This window comes from Microcaecilia unicolor, chromosome 3 (assembly GCF_901765095.1).
Source record: "Microcaecilia unicolor chromosome 3, aMicUni1.1, whole genome shotgun sequence".
Taxonomy (NCBI): Eukaryota; Metazoa; Chordata; class Amphibia; order Gymnophiona; family Siphonopidae; genus Microcaecilia; species Microcaecilia unicolor.
This window is the reverse complement of record NC_044033.1, coordinates 151,094,612-151,115,541: the sequence shown is the minus strand read 5'-3', so window position 1 is coordinate 151,115,541 and position 20,930 is coordinate 151,094,612. Positions and strand designations below refer to the sequence as shown.

At 45.3% G+C, this 20,930-nt stretch overlaps 1 protein-coding gene across 1 annotated transcript in view; it reads right to left on the bottom strand.

The window, feature by feature from the left end:
* Positions 1 to 20,930, bottom strand: part of ADSS2 (adenylosuccinate synthase 2) — a 188,304-nt gene that overhangs the window by 8,658 nt on the left and 158,716 nt on the right. Inside the window, exon 11 of the mRNA XM_030196473.1 lies at positions 13,628 to 13,725. Within this exon, the coding sequence (XP_030052333.1) occupies positions 13,628 to 13,725 (98 nt within the window). The remainder of the gene's footprint in view (positions 1 to 13,627; positions 13,726 to 20,930) is intronic.

Here is a 20,930-nt window from a genome sequence, read left to right as displayed (position 1 = left end):
AGGGATTAAATACTTATTTCCCTCTGCAGAATGCAAATAAATTCATATACTTTCCACAATGTGATTTTCCGGATTTAATTTGTGATGTGCTATCTCTCACTGTTACCAATAACCTACCCTTCAATTATGGGCTGCTCATGTCTTTGTCAGTGGGCAAACTTACAAAATCAGCAAGGGATCAAATACTTATTTCCCCCACTGTATATATACATATATATATATATATATAGCGAATGATACATACCTGTAGCAGGTGTTCTTCGAGGACAGCAGGCTGATTGTTCTCACAACTGGGTTGACGTCCACGGCAGCCCCTCCAACCGGAACAAAAATCTCGCAGGAGGTCCCACATGCAGGGCACGCCCACCGCGCATGCGCGGCCGTCTTCCCGCCCGTGCGCAACCATTCCAGCTCAGTTGAATGACAAGCAAAGGAATGAGGAAAAAACGCAACTCCAAAGGAGAGGAGGGAGGGTAGGTGAGAACAATCAGCCTGCTGTCCTCAGAGAACACCTGCTACAGGTATGTATCATTCGCTTTCTCCGAGGACAAGCAGGCTGCTTGTTCTCACGACTGGGGTATCCCTAGCTCTCAGGCTCACTCAAAACAAGAACCCAGGTCAATTGAACCTCGCAACGGCAAGGGCATAACAGAAATTGACCTACGAAGAACAACCAACTGAGAGTGCAGCCTGAACAGAATAAAATCGGGTCCTGGAGGGTGGAGTTGGATTCAAACCCCAAACAGATTCTGCAACACCGACTGCCCGGTGTATCCTGCTGGAGGCAGTAATGTGATGTGAATGTGTGGACCGATGACCACGTCGCAGCCTTGCAAATCTCTTCAATAGTGGCTGACTTCAAGTGGGCCACCGACACTGCCATGGCTCTAACACTATGAGCCGTGACATGACCCTCAAGAGCCAGCCCAGCCTGGGCGTAAGTGAAGGAAATGCAATCTGCTAGCCAATTGGAGATGGTGCGTTTCCCGACAGCAACCCCATTCCTATTGGGGTCGAAAGAAATAAACAATTGGGCGGACTGTCTGTGGGGCTGTGTCCGCTCCAGATAGAAGGCCAAAGCTCGCTTGCAGTCCAATGTGTGCAACTGACGTTCAGCAGGGCGGGTATGCGGTCTGGGAAAGAATGTTGGCAAGACAATTGACTGGTTAAGATGGAACTCCGACACCACCTGTGGCAGGAACTTAGGGTGAGTGCGGAGGACTACTCTGTTATGATGAAATTTTGTATATGGAGCATGGGCTACCAGGGCTTGAAACTCACTGACTCTACGAGCTGAAGTAACTGCCACCAAGAAAATGACTTTCCAGGTCAAGAACTTCAGATGGCATGAATTCAGTAGCTCAAAAGGAGGTTTCATCAGCTGGGTGAGAACGACATTGAGATCCCATGACACTGCAGGAGGCTTGACAGGGGGCTTTGACAAAAGCAAGCCTCTCATGAATCGAACTACTAAAGGCTCTCCAGAGATGGCTTTACCCTCTACACAATAATGGTAAGCACTAATTGCACTAAGGTGATTCCTTACTGAGTTGGTCTTGAGACCAGACTCTGATAAGTGTAGAAGGTATTCAAGCAGGTTCTGTGCAGGACAAGAACGAGGTTCTAGGGCCTTGCTCTCACACCACACGACAAACCTCCTCTATTTGAAAAGGTAACTCTTTTTAGTGGAATCCTTTCTAGAGGCAAGCAAGACACGGGAGACTCCCTCAGACAGACCCAGTGAAGCAAAATCTACGCACTCAACATCCAGGCCGTGAGAGCCAGAGACTGAAGGTTGAGGTGCAGAAGCGCTCCGTCATTCTGCGAAATGAGAGTTGGAAAACACTCCAATCTCCACGGTTCTTCGGAGGACAACTCCAGAAGAAGAGGGAACCAGATCTGACGGGGCCAAAAGGACGCGATCAGAATCATAGTGCCGCGGTCTTGCTTGAGCTTCAGTAAGGTCTTCCCTACCAAAGGTATGGGAGGATATGCATACAGGAGGCCGTTCCCCAAATGGAGGAGAAAGGCACCCGACGCCAGTCTTCCGTGTGCCTGAAATCTGGAACAGAACTGAGGCAGCTTGTGATTGGTCTGGGAGGCGAAAAGGTCCACCGAGGGAGTGCCCCACTCTTGGAAGATCTTGCGTACCACTATGGAATGGAGCGACCACTCATGCGGTTGCATGAATCTGCTCAGCCTGTCGGCCAGACTGTTGTTTAATTTTTTAAAATCATTTATTTATAATTTTTTCATTTTACAAGGATCACTTGCAAAACAGTAAAACAGAGATGATTGTACATTAAAACAATATTTGAAGAAAACAATCTCAACAAGATAAATGGATTTTGTACAATCTTTCTCTTTCTTAGACCACAAAATAAATAGGGAGAGTGAAACAAGACAAGGAGATCAATTTAAGCAACAGCAAACAAAGAAACGTGGTATTAACCCGATTATCCCCAGTTATTATTATCTAAATCATTTTTCCACATTGATCATCTGGTTGGTTTCTTCAAGACCATAACGGTGCATAGTCCATCAATTTCATTGGAAACATACTTATTGTCCAATATTAGTGAAAGTAATACACCTGATTTCATTTTTTTTCCCTTTTAAAACCAGAAATTGTTTAACAATACAAATCCTTGAATCTCCAATCCAATTCCCGCTGATTAAAGTAATCCCAGTTTCACAGGCTTCACTCCTTTTGAATTAATATATTAAGAGGAATCATTTCAGAGGAAAAAAAAACATTAGGAGTCATACCTGGAACTCTGGGAAAACAACAATCTACAACAATATTCATTTTGTTCAAATTTTTTCTGGTCTTATTATCATTTTCAAATCTTAACCGTTTCCTACTTCAGTAGAACTTCATTTGCTGTATATTCTCAAATGATTCGATTAGATTATCCATGTGGCTCATTAACAAGACTATATCTGAAGCAAAGTCATTCTCTACCACCGTCAGGTCCTGGAGCACCCTCCAGATGACATTCAATGCAACCTCCACGGGAGCCAAAAACTCCAAGCTGATAACTCTTAAGGGTTTAGGAGTAGCACCGCCGACACGGGTTCAGCTGTAAACGACTTCCGTTTCAGCATACACTCCTGACTCACTCCTCCACCCCTTTGGGCATGGTGGTTAAATGATTTTTGAGCGATGAAGTTGTTTCCAGGTCCAAGAGCATCGACGCTCCTTCGTCGGCGCTAATCAAAGGACTCATCAACCCAGTCATCTATGGGCAGCTCGTCATACAGCGGTCCCACACTTGCTGCACAGGGGACAAAACGCTGGTCATCGGCGGCTGACCCCCCATTGTCCCCTTCCTCTGTTAAGGCAACTGCAATGCAGAGAGGAAATTTTAAGTGAACAAAAACTGAACTTCAGAGGACAGCTGGGCCGTTGAATGTACGAGCTTCAGGTCACCATCTTTCCCCTCTCCCTAATTTGGGACACTCTTTGTCTGGTTTCTCCTCAGAGGCCTGTCTGATATGGGTAACCCTTCAGCATAGCCCTCTGAGTCATTGAAACATGGAAGCCCCTCCACCACTTACAAGGTGGTGTCCCTTCGGAGGGGGGCCAGACTGTTGTTTACGCCTGCCAGGTATGTGGCTTGGAGGAGCATGCCAAACTGGCATGCCCAACGCCACATCCTGACGGCTTCCTGACACAGAGGGCGAGATTCGGTGCCCCCCTGCTTGTTGATGTAATACATTGCAACCTCATTGTCTGTCCGTATTTGGATAATTTGGCAGGACAGCCGATCCCTGAAGGTCTTCAGTGTGTTCCAGACCACTCAGAGCTCCAGGAGGTTGATCTGAAGATCTTGTTCCTGGGGGGACCACACTCCCTGGGTGTGGAACCCATCGACATGAGCTCCCCACCCCAGACGAGATGCATCCGTCGTCAGCACTTTTGTGGACTGCGGAATTTGAAATGGGTGTCCCAGAGTCAAATTGGTCCAAATTGTCCACCAGTGCAGCGAATTGCGGCAACTGATGGACAGGCAGATGACATCTTCTAGATTCCCGGTGGCTTAGCACCACTGGGAAGCTAGGGTCCATTGAGCAGATCTCATGTGAAGACGAGCCATGGGAGTCACATGGACTGTAGAGGCCATATGGCCCAGGAGTCTCAACATCTGCCGAGCTGTGATCTGCTGAGACGCTCTGGTCTGGGAAGCGAGGGTCAGGAGATTCTGAGCTCTCGCCTCGGGAAGATAGGCCTGAGCCGTCTGTGAATTCAGCAGAGCTCCTATGAATTCCAGAGATTAGACTGGCTGGAGATGGGACTTCGGGTAATTTATCACAAACCCCAGCAGCTCCAGAAGTTGAATAGTGCACTGCATGGACCGAAGAGCTCCTGCCTCTGAGGTGCTCTTCACCAGCCAATCGTTGAGATACGGGAACACGTGCACCCCCAGCTTGCGTAGATACGCCACAACCACCACGAGACACTTTGTGAACACCCGTGGTGCAGAGGCGAGCCCAAAGGGCAGCACACAATACTGAAAGTGACATGTCCCCAGACGGAATCGGAGATACAGTCTGTGAGCTGGCAGTATCGGGATGTGAGTGTAAGCGTCCTTTAAATCCAGAGAACATAGCCAATCGTCTTTCTGAATCATGGGGAGAAGGGTGCCCAAGGAAAGCATCCTGAACTTTACCCGCACCAGATACTTGTTCATTTATTTATTTTATTTTTTTATTACATTTGTACCCCGCGCTTTCCCACTCATGGCAGGCTCAATGAGGCAGGCAATGGAGGGTTAAGTGACTTGCCCAGAGTCACAAGGAGCTGCCTGTGCCGGGAATCGAACTCAGTTCCTCAGGTCCCCAGGACCAAAGTCCATCAGGCCTCTCACGTCTAGGATGGGGCGCATCCCCCCTGTTTTCTTTTCTACAAGGAAGTACCTGGAATAGAATCCCTGCCCTTCCTGCCCGGGTGGTACGGGCTCGACTGCATTGGCGCTGAGAAGGGCGGAGAGTTCCTCTGCAAGTACCTGCTTGTGATGGGAGCTGAAGGATTGAGCTCCCGGTGGACAATTTGGTGGGGTGGAGACCAAATTCAGGGTGTATCCGCACCACACTATTTGAAGAACCCACTGGTCGGAGGTTACAAGAGGCCACCTTTGGTGAAAAACTCAACCTCCCCCCGACTGGCTGGCCGTCCGGCACAGCTACTTTGATGTCGGCTATGTTCCCATGGATCCAGTCAAAAGCTCGTCCCCTTGCTTTTGCTGTGGAGGTGCAGGGGGCTGCTTAGGCGCACACTGTTGACGGGAATGAGCGCGCTGGGACTCTCCATGAGCCTGAGGAGGCCTTCGGGCCGGCTGGGTGTACCTACGCTTGTTGTAGGCCTAGGGTACAGCCTGCCGGGCCCAGGAAAAACGTCCACCTGCAGAGGTGGATGCGGAAGGCGCCCGGTGGGAGAGCTTGTCGAGAGCAGTTTCCCGCTGGTGTAGTTGGTCCACCAACTGCTCGACCTTCTCGCCAAAAATGTTATCCCCCCGGCAAGGGACATCCGCCAGCCGCTGCTGGGTGCGGTTGTCCAGCTCAGAGGCACGCAGCCAGGAGAGTCTGCGCATCACTATACCTTGGGCCGCAAGCTCTGGATGTCACATCACAGGTGTCATAGATACCCCTGGACAGGAATTTTCTGCACGCCTTCAGCTGCCTGACCACCTCCTGAAATGGCCTGGACTGCTCCGGGGGGAGCTTGTCAACCAGGTCCGCCAGTTGCTGCACATTGTTCCGCATGTGGATGCTCGTGTAGAGTTGGTATGATTGTATTCTGGTCACGAGCATGGAAGACTGGTAGGCCTTCCTCCCAAACGAGTCCAGAGGGCGAGACTCCGCCCAGGGGGCACCGAGGCAGTATCCCTCGAACTCCGTGCTCTCTTGAGAGCAGAGTCCATGACCCCGCTGAGTCATGAGGCAATTGAGGCCGCATCAACTCCGGGTCTTAGTGGATTCTGTATTGGGACTCCGCTTTTTGGGGAATGGTGGGATTAGATAATGGCTTTAACCAGTTCCGAAGCAGTGTCTCTTTGAGGACATTGCGCAATGGTAATGTAGAAGACTCTCTAGGTGGTGATGGATAGTCGAGGACTTCGAGCATCTCCGCCCTCGGCTCATCCACAGTAACCACTGGGAAGGGAATGCTGATAGACATGTCCCGAACAAAAGAGGCAAAGGAGAGGCTCTCAGGAGGTGAGAGCTTCCTCTCCGGTGAAGGCCCGGGGTTGGAGGGAAGGCCCACAGACTCCTCGGAGGAGAAATATCTGGGGTCCTCCTCCTCCCCCCATGAGGCCTCCTCCTCGGTGTCGAACATGAGCTCTCTCAGCTCAGACCGCAACCGGGCCCGTCTCAACTGCGAGGAACCACGTCCTCAATGATAGCGTCGAGAGGTGGACTCCCGCGCCGGCGGGGACGAAGCTCCCTCCATCGACGTCGACAGGGATTCCACCTGAGTGGCAATCGACACCGGTGCTGCAAGCGGCGCCGAAGACCTCACCACCAGACCAGAGCCCACCGGCGTCTCCATCAACAGCACCGAGGGCGCAAACACCCCCGGTGCCGGCAGGTCCTGGCGCATCAGCCCTTCCAGGATCCCCGGAAGGATGGCTCGGAGGCACTCGTCTAGGCCTGCTGTCGGGAAAGGCAGGGGGGCCAGTGTGGGCATCGGTGCTGGAAACTGCCCGGGTCCAGGAGACGGTACCGAGGTACCCGACGACCTGCGCATCGACACCTCTTCAACAGAGGGGGAGCGCTCCTCCCGGCACTGCCGCTTCCTGGGGGTCGAGTCTTCTCTCAACGTCCCAGAGCTGCCAGCCCCTTGTGCCGTGGGCGACCGATGACGGTGTTTCTTGGCAGCTTTCTTCCTATGCCCGTCATCGGCGCTCCGCAGCATAGACGAGGAGGAGGTGGAGTCTCCACGGCCTCGAGGTATCGGATCCGACAGGGTTCGGTCCCGATGGCCCTTAGCAGTGGGAGTGGCCGGGGCGGACAGCCCACGCGGTCGCTCACCACCGCCGTCGCTGGCAGGTCATCGGGCCAAGGGAACCTGTGCTCCTGGGGCCGATGCCATAGTCAGCGCCGTCAACATCGGTACCGGTACCGAAGACCCGGCTGTCGACACCGATGCCGTCGAGGTCGACGTCGAAGGGGCGGCGCAAGTTCCAAAAAGACGGTCCCGAAGAACTTGCCTCGCCACCTGTGTCCGCTTCCGTAAGCCGAGACACAAGGTGCACGCCTTGGAATTATGCTCCAGGCCGAGGCACTGGAGGCACCAAGCGCGAGTATCGGTCTGCGAGATCTGCCGGCCGCACCAACCACACTTTTTGAATCCGCTCGGGACCTTTGAGGACATCGACGGAAAAATCGCGTCGGCGAAATCAAAATCGTCGATGGTGGCGGTGAGAAGCACACCAGAAAAAAATGAAACAACCGTGCGGCCACAAGGTCGCGACGAGGCGACCCCGCAACTAAAGAAACGAGGGGAAACAGAAATTTTTTTTTTTTTTAACGAAAGGGAAGAAAATAAAGAAATAAAGCGCGGACTAGGCTGCAAACCGGTTTTCCGGGACTGACAAGGAGAGGGACGAACACGCGTCTCTCTCCAGTGCGGAAAGCAAAAAACTGAGCGGGAACGGTCACGCATGGACGGGAAGACGGCCGCGCCCTGTGTGTGGGACCTCCCGCGAGATTTTTGCTCCGGTTGGAGGGGCTGCCGTGGACGTCAACCCAGTCATGAGAACAAGCAGCCTGCTTGTCCTCGGAGAAATATATATATATATATATATATATATATATATATATATATATATATATATATATATATAGGCACCTGATCAAAAGAAACCAGACAAAAAAGTTCCAAACAAAAACAGTTCCCGACATAAAAGTCCCTGACAAAATAGACTCCTGACAAAAGGGCCTGATGAAATAGATTTATTTTTGAATGGTATGAATTTGAAGGGTACAAAGAAGTGGAGGAGCCATAAATTACTGAGAAAGTCCATGGCTTGTCACTTGAAAGTCCTGGCACCTGCCTACGGCTTGACTTCACTTGGTATCTAGTGAGAATCATAAATCTGCTTGAAAACATAACCCAGCTTTTAAAAGTCTATTTTGTCTTGGGTTGTTTTGTTGTGGGTTTTTTTGGTTTTAGGCTGTTTTGTTGGGGTTTTTTTGTCGGTTTTTTTTTTTTGTATGGTCTATTATGTCGGGGTGCCATATACACATATCCAGAGAGAGAGAGAGAGAGAGAGAGAAAGACCCTCCCAAACAACCAAGTTTTCAGCATCTTACAACATTTCAAATTATTACTTTCAGAATGCAATGCCTTTCCCTTAAAAGATCAATTACGTTGTTTTTAATTTAAAATCAGAGACAGCAGGTAACTCTACTTTACTTTATTAATGTGAATCAAATGAGTTGCACAGGAAGAAGTTCTAAATTTCAAATACAGAGATAAATAAATTGATCCTAGCCCATGCAAGATTTTATGAGAAACTTAAAGGATTTTAAACTCCATTCCAGCTATAACTGGCAACCAATGCAGTTGCTTCAACAAAGAAGTAACCCTAATTTTGCCTTAAATAAAATAAGATTCTCAACTATATATTGAAGCATTTGTATCCTAGTTAACACATTTTTAGGGAGAATCAGATATAGTGTATTACAACAATCCAAGCGTGACAAAATGGTTGCTTGGACTATTTTTATTTTTGCAAATTATCAAATGAAAAAAAAAATACGAATTGAATGAAACATTTGCAGCATACCAAATACTGATCTCATTAACTTGGTAATCTGAAATGCTATACCTAAGTTAGAATCAATCATTATCCCAAGACTTTGTATAGAGGTTTCCAAAGGAAAAGTGTTCCCACCAATTACTGGACCAGTCTCCAGAATGGGAGATCTTCCATCACCAACCTATAACAAGATAGTTTTGTGTTTTGAAAGAGCATAGATACTTTAGCTGGTTTAAGGGTGGGCAATATTCATAACTCCTTTTTACACATGTAAATGGCTTTTGAAAATTGTTCTTATAGTTAATTAGACCTGCTCACTACTACTACTACTAATCATTTCTAAAGCGCTACTAGACGTACGCAGCGCTGTACATTTACAGTGTAAATTGATGAACATTGTGGGTCAAATTTTCAAATTTTTGTTTAGGAATTAGATTCCCAGACAGCAACTGGCATTGGTTAAAATGGTCCCATTTTTATGCTACAGTATCTTTCACATCTAACTTCAGATGGCTAAGTGGAGGAATGATTAGCAGTGGTAAAAGACCTTAATTGCATTTTCTTTGAGTGAAACTGCTAATGAACACTTTAACAGCTATTTCTCCAAAACAAGCCAATCGTCAGCAGAAATTGTGACACCCAACTCCCGCTCTCAGTTCACCCAGTGAAGAACATACAACTTAATTCTTTTAGCCAAAAAAGCATAAAGGCAAGTAGTAAGCCCATGAATGCCCTTCCTCACACAAATCCTCCAAATAACTACTACTACTACTATTTAACATTTCTAAAGCGCTACCAGGGTTACGCAGCGCTGTACAATCTAACAAAGAAAGAAGGACAGTCCCTGCTCAAAGGAGCTTACAATCTAAAGGACAAAAAAGTGCAGTCAATCAAATTGGGGGCAGTCTAGATTTCCTGGATAGAGGTACAATGGTTAGGTGCCGAAAGCGACATTGAAGAGGTGGGCTTTGAGCAAGGATTTGAAGATGGGCAGGGAGGAGGCTTGGCGTATGGGCTCATGGTGTTTATTCCAAGCATAGGGTGAGGCGAGGCAGAAAGGGCGGAGCCTGGAGTTGGCGGTGGTGGAGAAGGGTACTGAGAGGAGGGATTTGTCCTGTGAGCGGAGGTTACGAGTAGGAGCGTAAGGGGAGATGAGGGTAGAGAGGTAATAAGGGGCTGCAGATTGAGTGCATTTGTAGGTTAGTTGCAAGTCTCCTCTTGCAAAATACAAGATCTAATCGAGGGAGTAATCAAAAAATGTTTCACTTGAACATAAGTATAACTATCAGAAGGTGAGAACTGATAATCTAGGGCATCAATAAAAACAAACTCCTCCTCATCAAACAACTGACCCAAAGTAGCCAACCCTCCCCTATGCCCATAGGGCAAAAGGACTTATTCTCATCCCCGGAGGAAACATCAGATTGTGTGTGATCAAGTATGATAAGATATGGGAGAAACGAAAGGCTGTAAAATAGAGTCCCAATAATAAAAAGTTGCAGAAATAGGACACAAACCAGCAAGTAAACTCCTATACTTTCCCGGGAGCCAAATAAGATGTTTCAACAAACGACTGCCCACCAAATGCTGTTCAAGGTGGATCCACAACCAGGCTTATTTTCAAACGAGAAGGGCGCCCATCTTTCGACACAAATTGGCATAATCGAAAGCCATATAAAAGGGAAGGAAAACTGATGTGTCTCCAACAGATGAAGGGCCAGCACAACTCCCAAACCCACAGACTTAATGGCATTCAGCTGGTACCCAGAGACAACCAAATAGGCCTCAATCTCTTTCATTAAATTAGGGAGAGAGGTCAACAGGGGTGTAATAGACAAAAGAACAACATCTGCAAAACATCGCTATTTTTTATGTTTTAACATTTTTTATTGACGACAGAGACACCATTACAAAGATAAGGATAAGAATTCAAACATTCCATCAAAGAAAAGGACAAAATGTACAAAATACTCGCCCAGAACATAATCTGCCATCGAACCTTTATGCATTTATCTCCCCCCCCCCCCCCCCCCACTAACTGTTAATACACAACAAATGCTATAATGGTAGAATATTGAAACCCATAGATTAATAGTCAATAACAAAATACGTGTACAAAGCCTGACCCCCCCAACCCACATCCCCAAACCACAAAAAGAAACATCGGTGCATCCCACAAATTCCTGATTCCATAACTCCCTGCTCGCCTAAACTAACATCAATTTAAAAAAAAAAATTTTTTAAGGTGAGAGCAAGAAAACAATCAATCTCAGGCAGTAGGTATGCACCGACTATAAATGGGACAAAGCCGTCAATAAACCCCTCACCCTCTCCCCTCAACCCAAACATCGCTATTTTAAAGCCCCGATCCCCCATTAGAAACCTTCCTATATCCAGGTTAGTCCTGATAGCCAGAGCAAGGGGCTCCATAACCATATTAAATAAAAGAGGAGAAAGGTGACACCCCTGACAAGTGCCCCATGAAATGGGAAATAAACTAGAATTCCTATCATTAACATGAACATCCTGCGCACATTATCCATAGCTTGTCACCTAATCTGGATGAATCAAGGCAGGGCGCAGCCCAGCCAATCAATTGGCCAATACGTTAGCTAAAATGTTTACATCGGTATTTAAGATATAGATAGGACGGTAGGACGCACAATTCGTTTTGTCCTTATCAAGCTTTGGAATGAAAGCCAGCCCAGCCTCCATCATCGAGAGGGGCAGCGATTCTCACTCACAATTTATAATTGAGACCAATATGGGCACCAATTCTACAGCAAAAGCCTTAAAAAGCTCATTAGTGAAATCGTTCAATCCAGCAGATTTGCCAGTAGGCGAATCTATGATAACCTGTAAAAACTTCCTGCACCGTGACCTGTGCCTCCAAGACCTCCCCCCCCCCTGCTGGGACAACGGCAGCAAAACCCATGTGTTTCAAATAGCTATCAATAGCCTCCGAATTGATAGTATCATCGGCTGTATATAAAGTCTGATAAAAATGATGAAACGTTCCTGAATCTAATTCTAATTAGACAGCCTGATGCTTCCGAAGATCCGACACCAACACAAAGGGCCAAGCTGCTCAAAACATTGAGTCAAATGGGCTCGCTGAGCCTTAGAATGCTGACTGGCTTTTTTGGAGAAAGTATCCCCAAGAAACCGCCTTAAAGACATCCCAGACCATACTCAAGGAAAGGCCAAAGTCCATGCTAAGATCAAAATAATCTCTCAAAACAGTGATAAAATCCTTACAGAGCTCAGCATCTTGTAACACATTATTAAAAGTTCACCTTCTTTCTCTGATCTCCTCACATAAAGATGGTATAGTGGCCTGCATCGGAGCATGGTCAGAGATAATAATATCACCTACAGAGGAAGAACGACCCACATCTGGCAAAGTCTTATCCAGAAAATTATTGTCTAAACGCGTAAGTAGCTTGTGAATGGGAATAAAAAGTATGGTTTTTAACAGATGATAACCAAACTGTCAAAAATCATATAGCCCCAGGCACTCAACAAGATGACCAAGTGCCTGAGATAGCTTATAATCAGCAGCCAAAGGGGGAATAGAACGGTCCAAACAGGCTGCATAGTAGCATTAAAGTCCCCAGCCAAAATAATCTGGTCCCTCGCAAAGGCCTGCATGGCCAATAGGAGTTGGTCAAAAAAAGGTATCCTGATGGTCATTGGGAGCATAAAAGAAAGCAAGGGTCACCTCCTCCTGCTCTAATAACGCATGCAAAAAGAGGCAGCAACCATCAGGCTCACTGCCTCTTTTTGCATGTGTTACTTTATTTATTTATTACATTTGCACCCCGTGCTTTCCCACATATAGCAGGTTCAGTGCGGCTTACATAGTAAAAAAAAAAAAAAAAAAAAAGCATTACAAAAGACATGTAAGAAGAATGTTATAACCTGTGATAAACATAATGGCAACAGTGCCCAAGAGTATATGAATTGGAATAGGGGAGGTAGTCAAGGAGAGGAGAGGATTGGTGAAGGAGATAGGGAGGGATAAGGTATAAAAGGATGGAGAAGAGAAGATAGGGGATTGAGTATAAGGGGATTTGAAAATAAGGTCAGAGGTGCAACTGGTGTCAAAGTCAGCGTCATCTTTAGAGCAGGAGTAGTGTAGGTGAGCTGGCAGAATTAAGTTGGTTCATTAGGGTAAACTTGCTTGAAAAAAATGGGACTTCAGCATTTTCCTGAATGGTAAATAGTTGTTAATTGCTCAGATGGGTCTTGGTACAGCATTCCAAAGTTGACTACCCAAAAAGGAGAAACTGGATGCATAGTAGGTTTTGTATTTGATACCCTTGCAATTGGGAAGGTGTAAATTGAGGTACGTTCGTGATGATATTGATCTATTTCTAATTGGAAGGTCTATCAAGTTGTTCATATAGGTAGGGGATTCTCCTGATATGATCCTATGGATCATTGTATGGACCTTGAAGTGTATTCTCTCTTTGATGGGGAGCCAGTGGAGCTTCTCTCGAAGGGGTGATAAATAAGAAATACTATTTTCATATGTTTAATTTACATTAAGTAAACTTGATTTGTTCAGAAATAAATAAAAAAACAAAAACAGAAAATTATGACAGGAAAGCTACTTGCATGCTGTTAAAAATATAAAAGTATGTACCTAAACATAAACTCTTTGCTAATCTTACCTTCTTCAAAATACAGATAACCTTAAGCAATTTCAGGCACCAGTACATAGGGAAGTAATTTTATAAATGCTCATTTCTGCAAGTAATGAACTATTTTACCCACAGAGATGAGTTTTAAGATAATCCTCTCTAGCTCGTGGTATAGCTATGAGAACCTCCAGGACACACAAACTCAAATCTTACCTGGAAAATGAGGTATAGCTTTGCCATTCAACTTATACGCAACTCCAACTTTGATTTCCGAAAATACATCCAAAATATCCAATTTGGTAAGTGCCAATCTATTTATAAAAGGAGACAAAACAAGTGTATCATAGACTTTCTTCCGTTCACGTCTACCAGTCCTTTTCCTCCACAGAACATAACTGGAGCCCAGTCACATAGAAAATGCATACTGTACTTCAACTCTCACTGTGAAAAACTATGACAAAGGAATGCCAATAAAAATTCAGGTGGCACAGATGAAACGGAACAGGTTCAGAATTTAGAATTGTCCGTACACATAAATAACAGCATGTCTTTAGTATGCTCTAGCTAAGGTTTACTGTATCAAGTATCTGTTTCAGAATCTTCTGCATTTAAAATGCTATAAAACTGATAATATATGTCCTCATTTTTCCAAACAGATACCAATACATTTATGAAAAAAAACCTACTAAAAATGAGAAAGGATCCAACACTGTTACCTCTTGTACTATGCCCCACATTCCACTATAATTAGATCCAAAATAGCAGCTCCTTTCGTTGGTTCCTGGACTAGTTGATCCAAGAAGCAGTCATTTATTACATCTAGAAATTTTACCTCCTTAGCACTCCCTGCTATAACATTTATCCAGTCAATATTGGGGTAATTGAAATCACCCATTATTATAATGTTGCCCAATTTGGTTGCAAACCTTTGGCCATGACTGTATGTTAGTCTAATTTTTTTTTTCTTATCTTACACAGAGGGTCCTCCATGGTTCATTGCTTGGACCATGCTTTTTAAATGTGGAAAAATTATGTCTTGTCTGATAATTTTCTTCCCTTTAGTCCTACCAGACCAGTCCAGTCTAATTGGTTATGTTCATTTACCAACGGAAGGAGACAGAGAAAAAACAGTTCCAAGTAATTTGCCATTAAGGGTATCATGCACACTGGAATGTTAAGCATTCCGAATAGCCAAGAAATGGTGCCTCTGAGATCTAAAATGAAGAACACTGAAAGTTTAACAGACCAGGAGGCCACCTGGCACTGGCTGCAGCATGCAGTGTGGGTCATACTCAACTGACATACAGAGATTTCCCCGAGTCAGGGAATGCTGCCTGAGCTGTAACAGGAAACATGAACTGTACTCAACCGATGTACAGATATTCCACTGTGTCAGTAGATGTGGCCTGAACTGTAACATGAAATGAGGCTTCTACTCAATTGATGTATCTTGACTTGTAATATGTAGTATGGCTCATACTCAACTGACATACAGATATTTCACTAACTCAAGAGAAGCGTGACAAAGTTCCTGCTTTTCCCGATCCTTCCTAAATTTACATTATCCAGATTGCAATGGCCTTAAATACAAATCTACCTATGCATCCAGCTTCTCCTTCATAGGCACACAGCTATGGAATGCACTACCCAAAATCTTAAGATCAATTCAGAACCATCTAAATTTCAGAAAATTACTGGACCACCCTGTTCAAGAAGGCTTACCTTCCAGCCTCAACCTAACTTACTTCTTTTCTTTGTTACAGCAAAATTCATGGACTCTTACTATCTTTAATTATCTTTTATTATCTCTGTTGTCTTATACGTTGCATATTCGATTACTATCTTATTATTACATTGTTTAATTGTATTTTACTAACTGTAGCCTGCACTACGGTATTGTGTAAGCCACATTGAGCCTACAACTAGTGGGAAAATGTGGGGTATAAATGTGTTAAATAAATAAAATGAAATAATACGGTAAGCTGAAGAAAGAGGAAAAGGTTGGGGAGAAGGCAGGCAAGGAAGAGGAGCCACACCAGTGACTCACTACCCGTCTCGATGGAATCAACTGTGGTGAATCTCTCTCAAAAGTTATTAGCCCCTGCAAAACTTTCTTTATTGTCTGAAGGGCTTTCTTTTGTTCCAGTGAATACTCACAATGCATTTCAAATATGGATGGAATTGGAGAAATTTGTAAGGCGTCTGCAACTTAAATTGTGTTTTTGCAAATACTGATGGCTGTGACTACTACTACTACTACTTGACATTTCTAAAGCGCTACTAGGGTTATGCAGCGCTGTACAATTTAACATAGAAGGACAGTCCCTGCTCAATGGAGCTTACAATCTAAAGGACAAATGTACAGTCAGTCAAATAGGGGCAGTCTAGATTTCCTGAAAGGTATAAAGGTTAGGTGCCGAAAGCAACATTGAAGAGGTGGGCTTTGAACAAGGATTTGAAGATGGGTAGGGAGGGGGCTTGGCGTAAGGGCTCAGGAAGTTTATTCCAAGCATAGGGTGAGGCGAGGCAGAATGAGCGGAGCCTGGAGTTGGCGGTGGTAGAGAAGGGTACTGAGAAGAGGGATTTGTCCTGTGAGCGGAGGTTACGGGCGGGAACGTAAGGGGAAATGAGGGTAGAGAGGTAATGAGGAGCTGCAGACTGAGTGCATTTGTAGGTAAGAAGGAGAAGCTTGAACTGTATGCGGTATCTGATTAAAAGCCAGTGAAGTGACCTGAGAAGAGGGGTGATATGAGTATATCGGTTCAGGCGGAATATAAGACGTGCAGCAGAGTTCTGAACAGATTGAAGGGGGGATAGATGGCTAAGTGGGAGGCCAGTAAGGAGTAGGTTGCAGTAGTCAAGGCGCGAGGTAATGAGAGCGTGGACGAGAGTACGGGTGGTGTGCTCAGAGAGGAAAGGGCGAATTTTGTTGATGTTAAAGAGAAAGAAGCGACAGGTCTTGGCTATCTGCTGGATATGCGCAGAGAAGGAGAGGGAGGAGTCGAAGATGACTCCGAGGTTGCGGGCAGATGAAACGGGGAGGATGAGGGTGCCATCAACTGAGATAGAGAGTGGAGGAAGAGGAGAAGTGGGTTTTGGTGGAAAGACGATAAGCTCGGTCTTGGACATGTTCAGTTTCAGGTGGCGGTTGGACATCCATGCAGCAATGTCGGATAAGCAGGCCGATACCTTGGCCTGGGTCTCCGCGGTGATGTCTGGTGTGGAGAGATATAGCTGGGTGTCATCAGCATAAAGATGATACTGGAAACCATGAGATGAGATCAGTGAGCCCAGGGAAGAGGTGTAGATTGAAAAAAGAAGGGGTCCAAGGACAGATCCCTGGGGAACTCCAACAGAGAGCGGGATGGGGGTGGAGGAAGATCCATGAGAGTGTACTCTGAAGGTGCGGTGGGAGAGATAGGAGGAGAACCAGGAGAGGACAGAACTCTGGAACCCAAATGAGGACAGTGTGGCAAGAAGTAAATCATGATTGACAGTATCAAAAGCGGAAGATAGATCAAGGAGGATGAGGATGGAGTAGTGGCCTCTGGATTTGGCAAGGAACAGGTCATTACAGACTTTAGAGAGCGCGGTTTCTGTCAAGTGTAGAGGGCGAAAACCACTCTATAGCAAGTGAGAAATCTCTTAGGTCCCCTCCAGGTCTATTGGACCCTGTCCTTCAGACTTTTAAATAATTGGTCTTGAAAGAAATTGAGGCTGTGGAACAGAATCCCCAATTTTGTAAATTTAATTTATCTAAGGAAGCGAGATCAGCTAATGATTGCATCAGGATAAGTCAGTGGTTATACGGAGAGCTGACAAAAGTGGCAAGATTGTTGTTTGGGACAAGGAGGACTATATGAAAGAAGCAAAGCCTAACTGTCAAAGGCTGAAAATTATTTACAGTTGGCAGATGATCCTTCTGATGAACTAGCTAACAGGGTTAAGCCTGTGGCAAGTGGTAGTTTGAATGAAGGTTTTTTGATCACGAAAGAATTTAAATTTTTGACTTATGTGAATTTTAAAACCCCTATTTTCTATCTGTTGCTGAAAATACAAAAAAATGAGCAGTACCCGCTAGGCTGCCCTATAGTCTCAGCTAGGAACTCCTTGTTAGAAAGATTATGCAAATGTATAGACAAATTCCTACAGCCCTCTCTTACAGAAGTGAAATCTTATGTTAAAGACTCTATGTATTTTCTGCAAATTTTGCAGGATAAAGGAAGAGATATCATCGGTTTGTCTCCTGGTGACCTTTGATGTGTGCTCTCTATACATGAATATTCCACAGGAAAAATCACTAATATCCGAGATGCTACAACGGCATCAACGTTCTCATCAGATCCCTACAGAATGTTTGGTGGAATTGAGCAGTATTGCTATGAAGAAGAATTTTTTTTATTTTTGGAGCCAGGTTCTATCAGCAGGTATTTGGAACAGCCATAGGCACATCATTTGTGCCTACTGTGGCCAATTTGTTTATGACTGCATTTGAAGAATGATAGATACATCCCTCCGTTTTTTTGGTGATGTTCCCTGTTGGATCTAGTTCATTGATGATATTTTTTGTCTGTGGAAGGGGTCCGCTGAATCTTTGCAATCCTTTTTGAACTATCTGAATAGCTGTCATTAGGGTGTAAAGTTTGAAATGCAGAGTAAGGAGAATAAGATTCAGTTTTTGGATGTTCAAGAACAGAGGGTGCCTACTGGATTCCATACGACTGTTTTTTCTAATTCGTTGCTCCATTTCTTGAGTATGCGTCCTACTCATATGCAAGTGAATATCCAGTTTACTCAGTTCTTGCGCTATAGACGGATTTGTGGATCCAATGAAGAATATAAGATGAAGGCACAGGAACTGAGCGGGAAATTGCTTCAAAGGAGTTATCCAGAGAAGATCATCAAACAAGCCTTGACAAGGGCTTACTTTAATCACCATGAGCTTTGATCTCATCACATGGCTTTCAGTATCACCTTTACACTGATGACTCCCAGATCTACCTCTCCACAACAGTAATCTCGGCAGAAATCCAATCCAAGGTATCTGCCTGCCTCTCTGACATTGCTGCCTGGATGTTTCACCGCCACCTGAAACTCAATATGTCCAAAACTGAACTCCTTATCTTCCCTCCTAAACCAACCTCTCCCATTCCCCCATTCTCTATTTCTGTCGACAACACGCTCATTCTTCCTGTCTCATCTACTCGCAACCTTGGGGTCATCTTCAACTCCTCCCTCTACTTCTCTGCCCATATTCAACAGATTGCTAAAACCTGTCGTTTCTTCCTTTATAACATCGCCAGAATTCACCCTTTCCTTTCTGAACACGCTATCAGAACCCTCATCCACACTCTCATCACCTCTCGCTTAGACTACTGCAACTTGCTTCTCACAGGTCTTCCGCTCAGCCATCTCTCTCCTCTTCAATCTGTTCAAAACTCTGCCGCACAACTAATATTTCGCCAAAGTCATTATGCCCATATCAGCCCTCTCCTGAAATCGCTTCACTGGCTCCCTGTCCGTTTCCGTATACAATTCAAGCTCCTCTTATTGACCTATAAGTGCATTCACTCTGCAGCCCCTCACTACCTCTCCACCCTCATCTCTCCCTACACTCCTTCCATAGAACTCCGTTCGCTAGGCAAATCTCTCCTAGTTGCACCCTTCTCCTCCATCGCTAACACCAGACTCTGCTCCTTCTATCTCGCTGCACCTTATGCCTGGAATAGGCTTCCTGAGCCATTACGTCTAGCTCCATCCTTGGCTGCCTTCAAATCCGGGCTAAAGGCCTACCTGTTTGATGCTGCTTTCGACTCCTGACTTGTCACTTTTATCTTATCCTTGTGTCCTTCTGTCTGTCCTTCCCTTATCCTTATTGATCCTGTTTGTCCTGATTTAGGTTGTAAGCTCTTTTGAGCAGGGACTGTCTTTCTTCATGTTCAATTGTAAAGCACTGCGTACGACTGGTAGTGCTTTAGAAGTGATTTATAGTAGTAGTAGCCTTTATTACAATACTGAGTGAAAACAGAAGATGAGAATGTTTTGCCCTTTGTGATGAAGTATACAGCTACCTCTCAGAAATCATGCAAGGCAATTAAGTGACATTTTCCAGTGTTGACAGCGTATAGCTGTTTTCAGCAAGTTGTTTCTGATCTATCAATGTAATATGAATTTGAGTGATCGACTATGTGTGAATGATGTGGTCAGAGTGAACAAGGTGCCATGGAGAAAAGAGGCCATTGGAAATGTGGTCATTGCTCAGTTTGCCTGGTGATGCTGAAAGGATCTGTGTTAGAGTCAAGCCGTACTAGTAAAAAATACTATTTGAGGAGTACTACTACCTGTGAGTTCGCAGGAGAGGTATATCTGATCCAATGCCCTTGTGACTTTTTGTACATTGTTCAGACTTTGAGATCCCTTAAGATGAGACTGATTGAGCATAAGTCATGCCTGTGAGTAGGCGAGACGGGAACCCCACTGGTACCGCATTGTAAACAGATGCAGCACAAGTTTACCTCCTTAAGCGGCATTGTTTAGGAACAAGTTTTAAGATCACAGCATTAGGGTGATTTTGGAAACTGTCAAGACAGGGGGTAACAATAGATATACAATTTTTATTCTGTTGAACCGAAGGGATTGAATTTCTGTATCAAGTAGGCTGTCTTCTTCTGACTGGATAGGCTGCTATGTGTTGGTCCTATTGGAATCTTTCACATGTTGAATTTTTGACAAGGCAGTAGCCACATGTTGGCGTCTTGGAAGTCAGAGCGCCATTATTTGGATTGCTGTGGTCAGGTTATGGAGCAAGCCATTTTTCCCTGAAGCGGCTATTGTAAACAGTGATTCTCTATCATGTGTGAAGAAAGCTGAGCTTCTGAAAAAAGTGGAAATGCCAAGCAAGGTAAGTACTTGTGGATATTATTGAAACAATCTCTTCAGCTATCATTTGTGGTTTTGTTCTGATTCTACATTATTACAGTTTTTTCCTGTACCCAATAAAACCTGATAGACCTAGTAGAGTTTTTTTCTGATCTATGATGACTGACTAATTTGTGTTGCTATAATTTGGGCAACATATACAAATGCTGAGGTCTTTTTTTCTCCACTTAGTGCGTGCTGTATATTCAGTACAGGAAAATCTGCATTATTGGCTATGGTTTAACATTTTATTGATGACTCGTCAAGGAAAATACAGCCAATAGTTAAGTACACTGAAAATCAGTGGCGTTCCTAGGGGGGCTGACACCCGGGGCGGATTGCTGATGCACCCCCCCTCCCCCCGGTGCATGCCGCTGTGGGGGTGCCGCATGCGCCTGTCCTTCGTTCGTTCCATGCTCCCTCTGCCCCGGAACAGGAAGTAACCTGTTCCGGGGCAGAGGGAGCATGGAACAAAGGACAGGCGCGCGCAGCACCCCCCCCCCCCCCCAGCGGCGTGCACCCGGGGCGGACCGCCCCCACCTTGGTACGCCACTGCTGAAAATCAAAAAGAACCACTCATTGCATCCAAAATAATGCC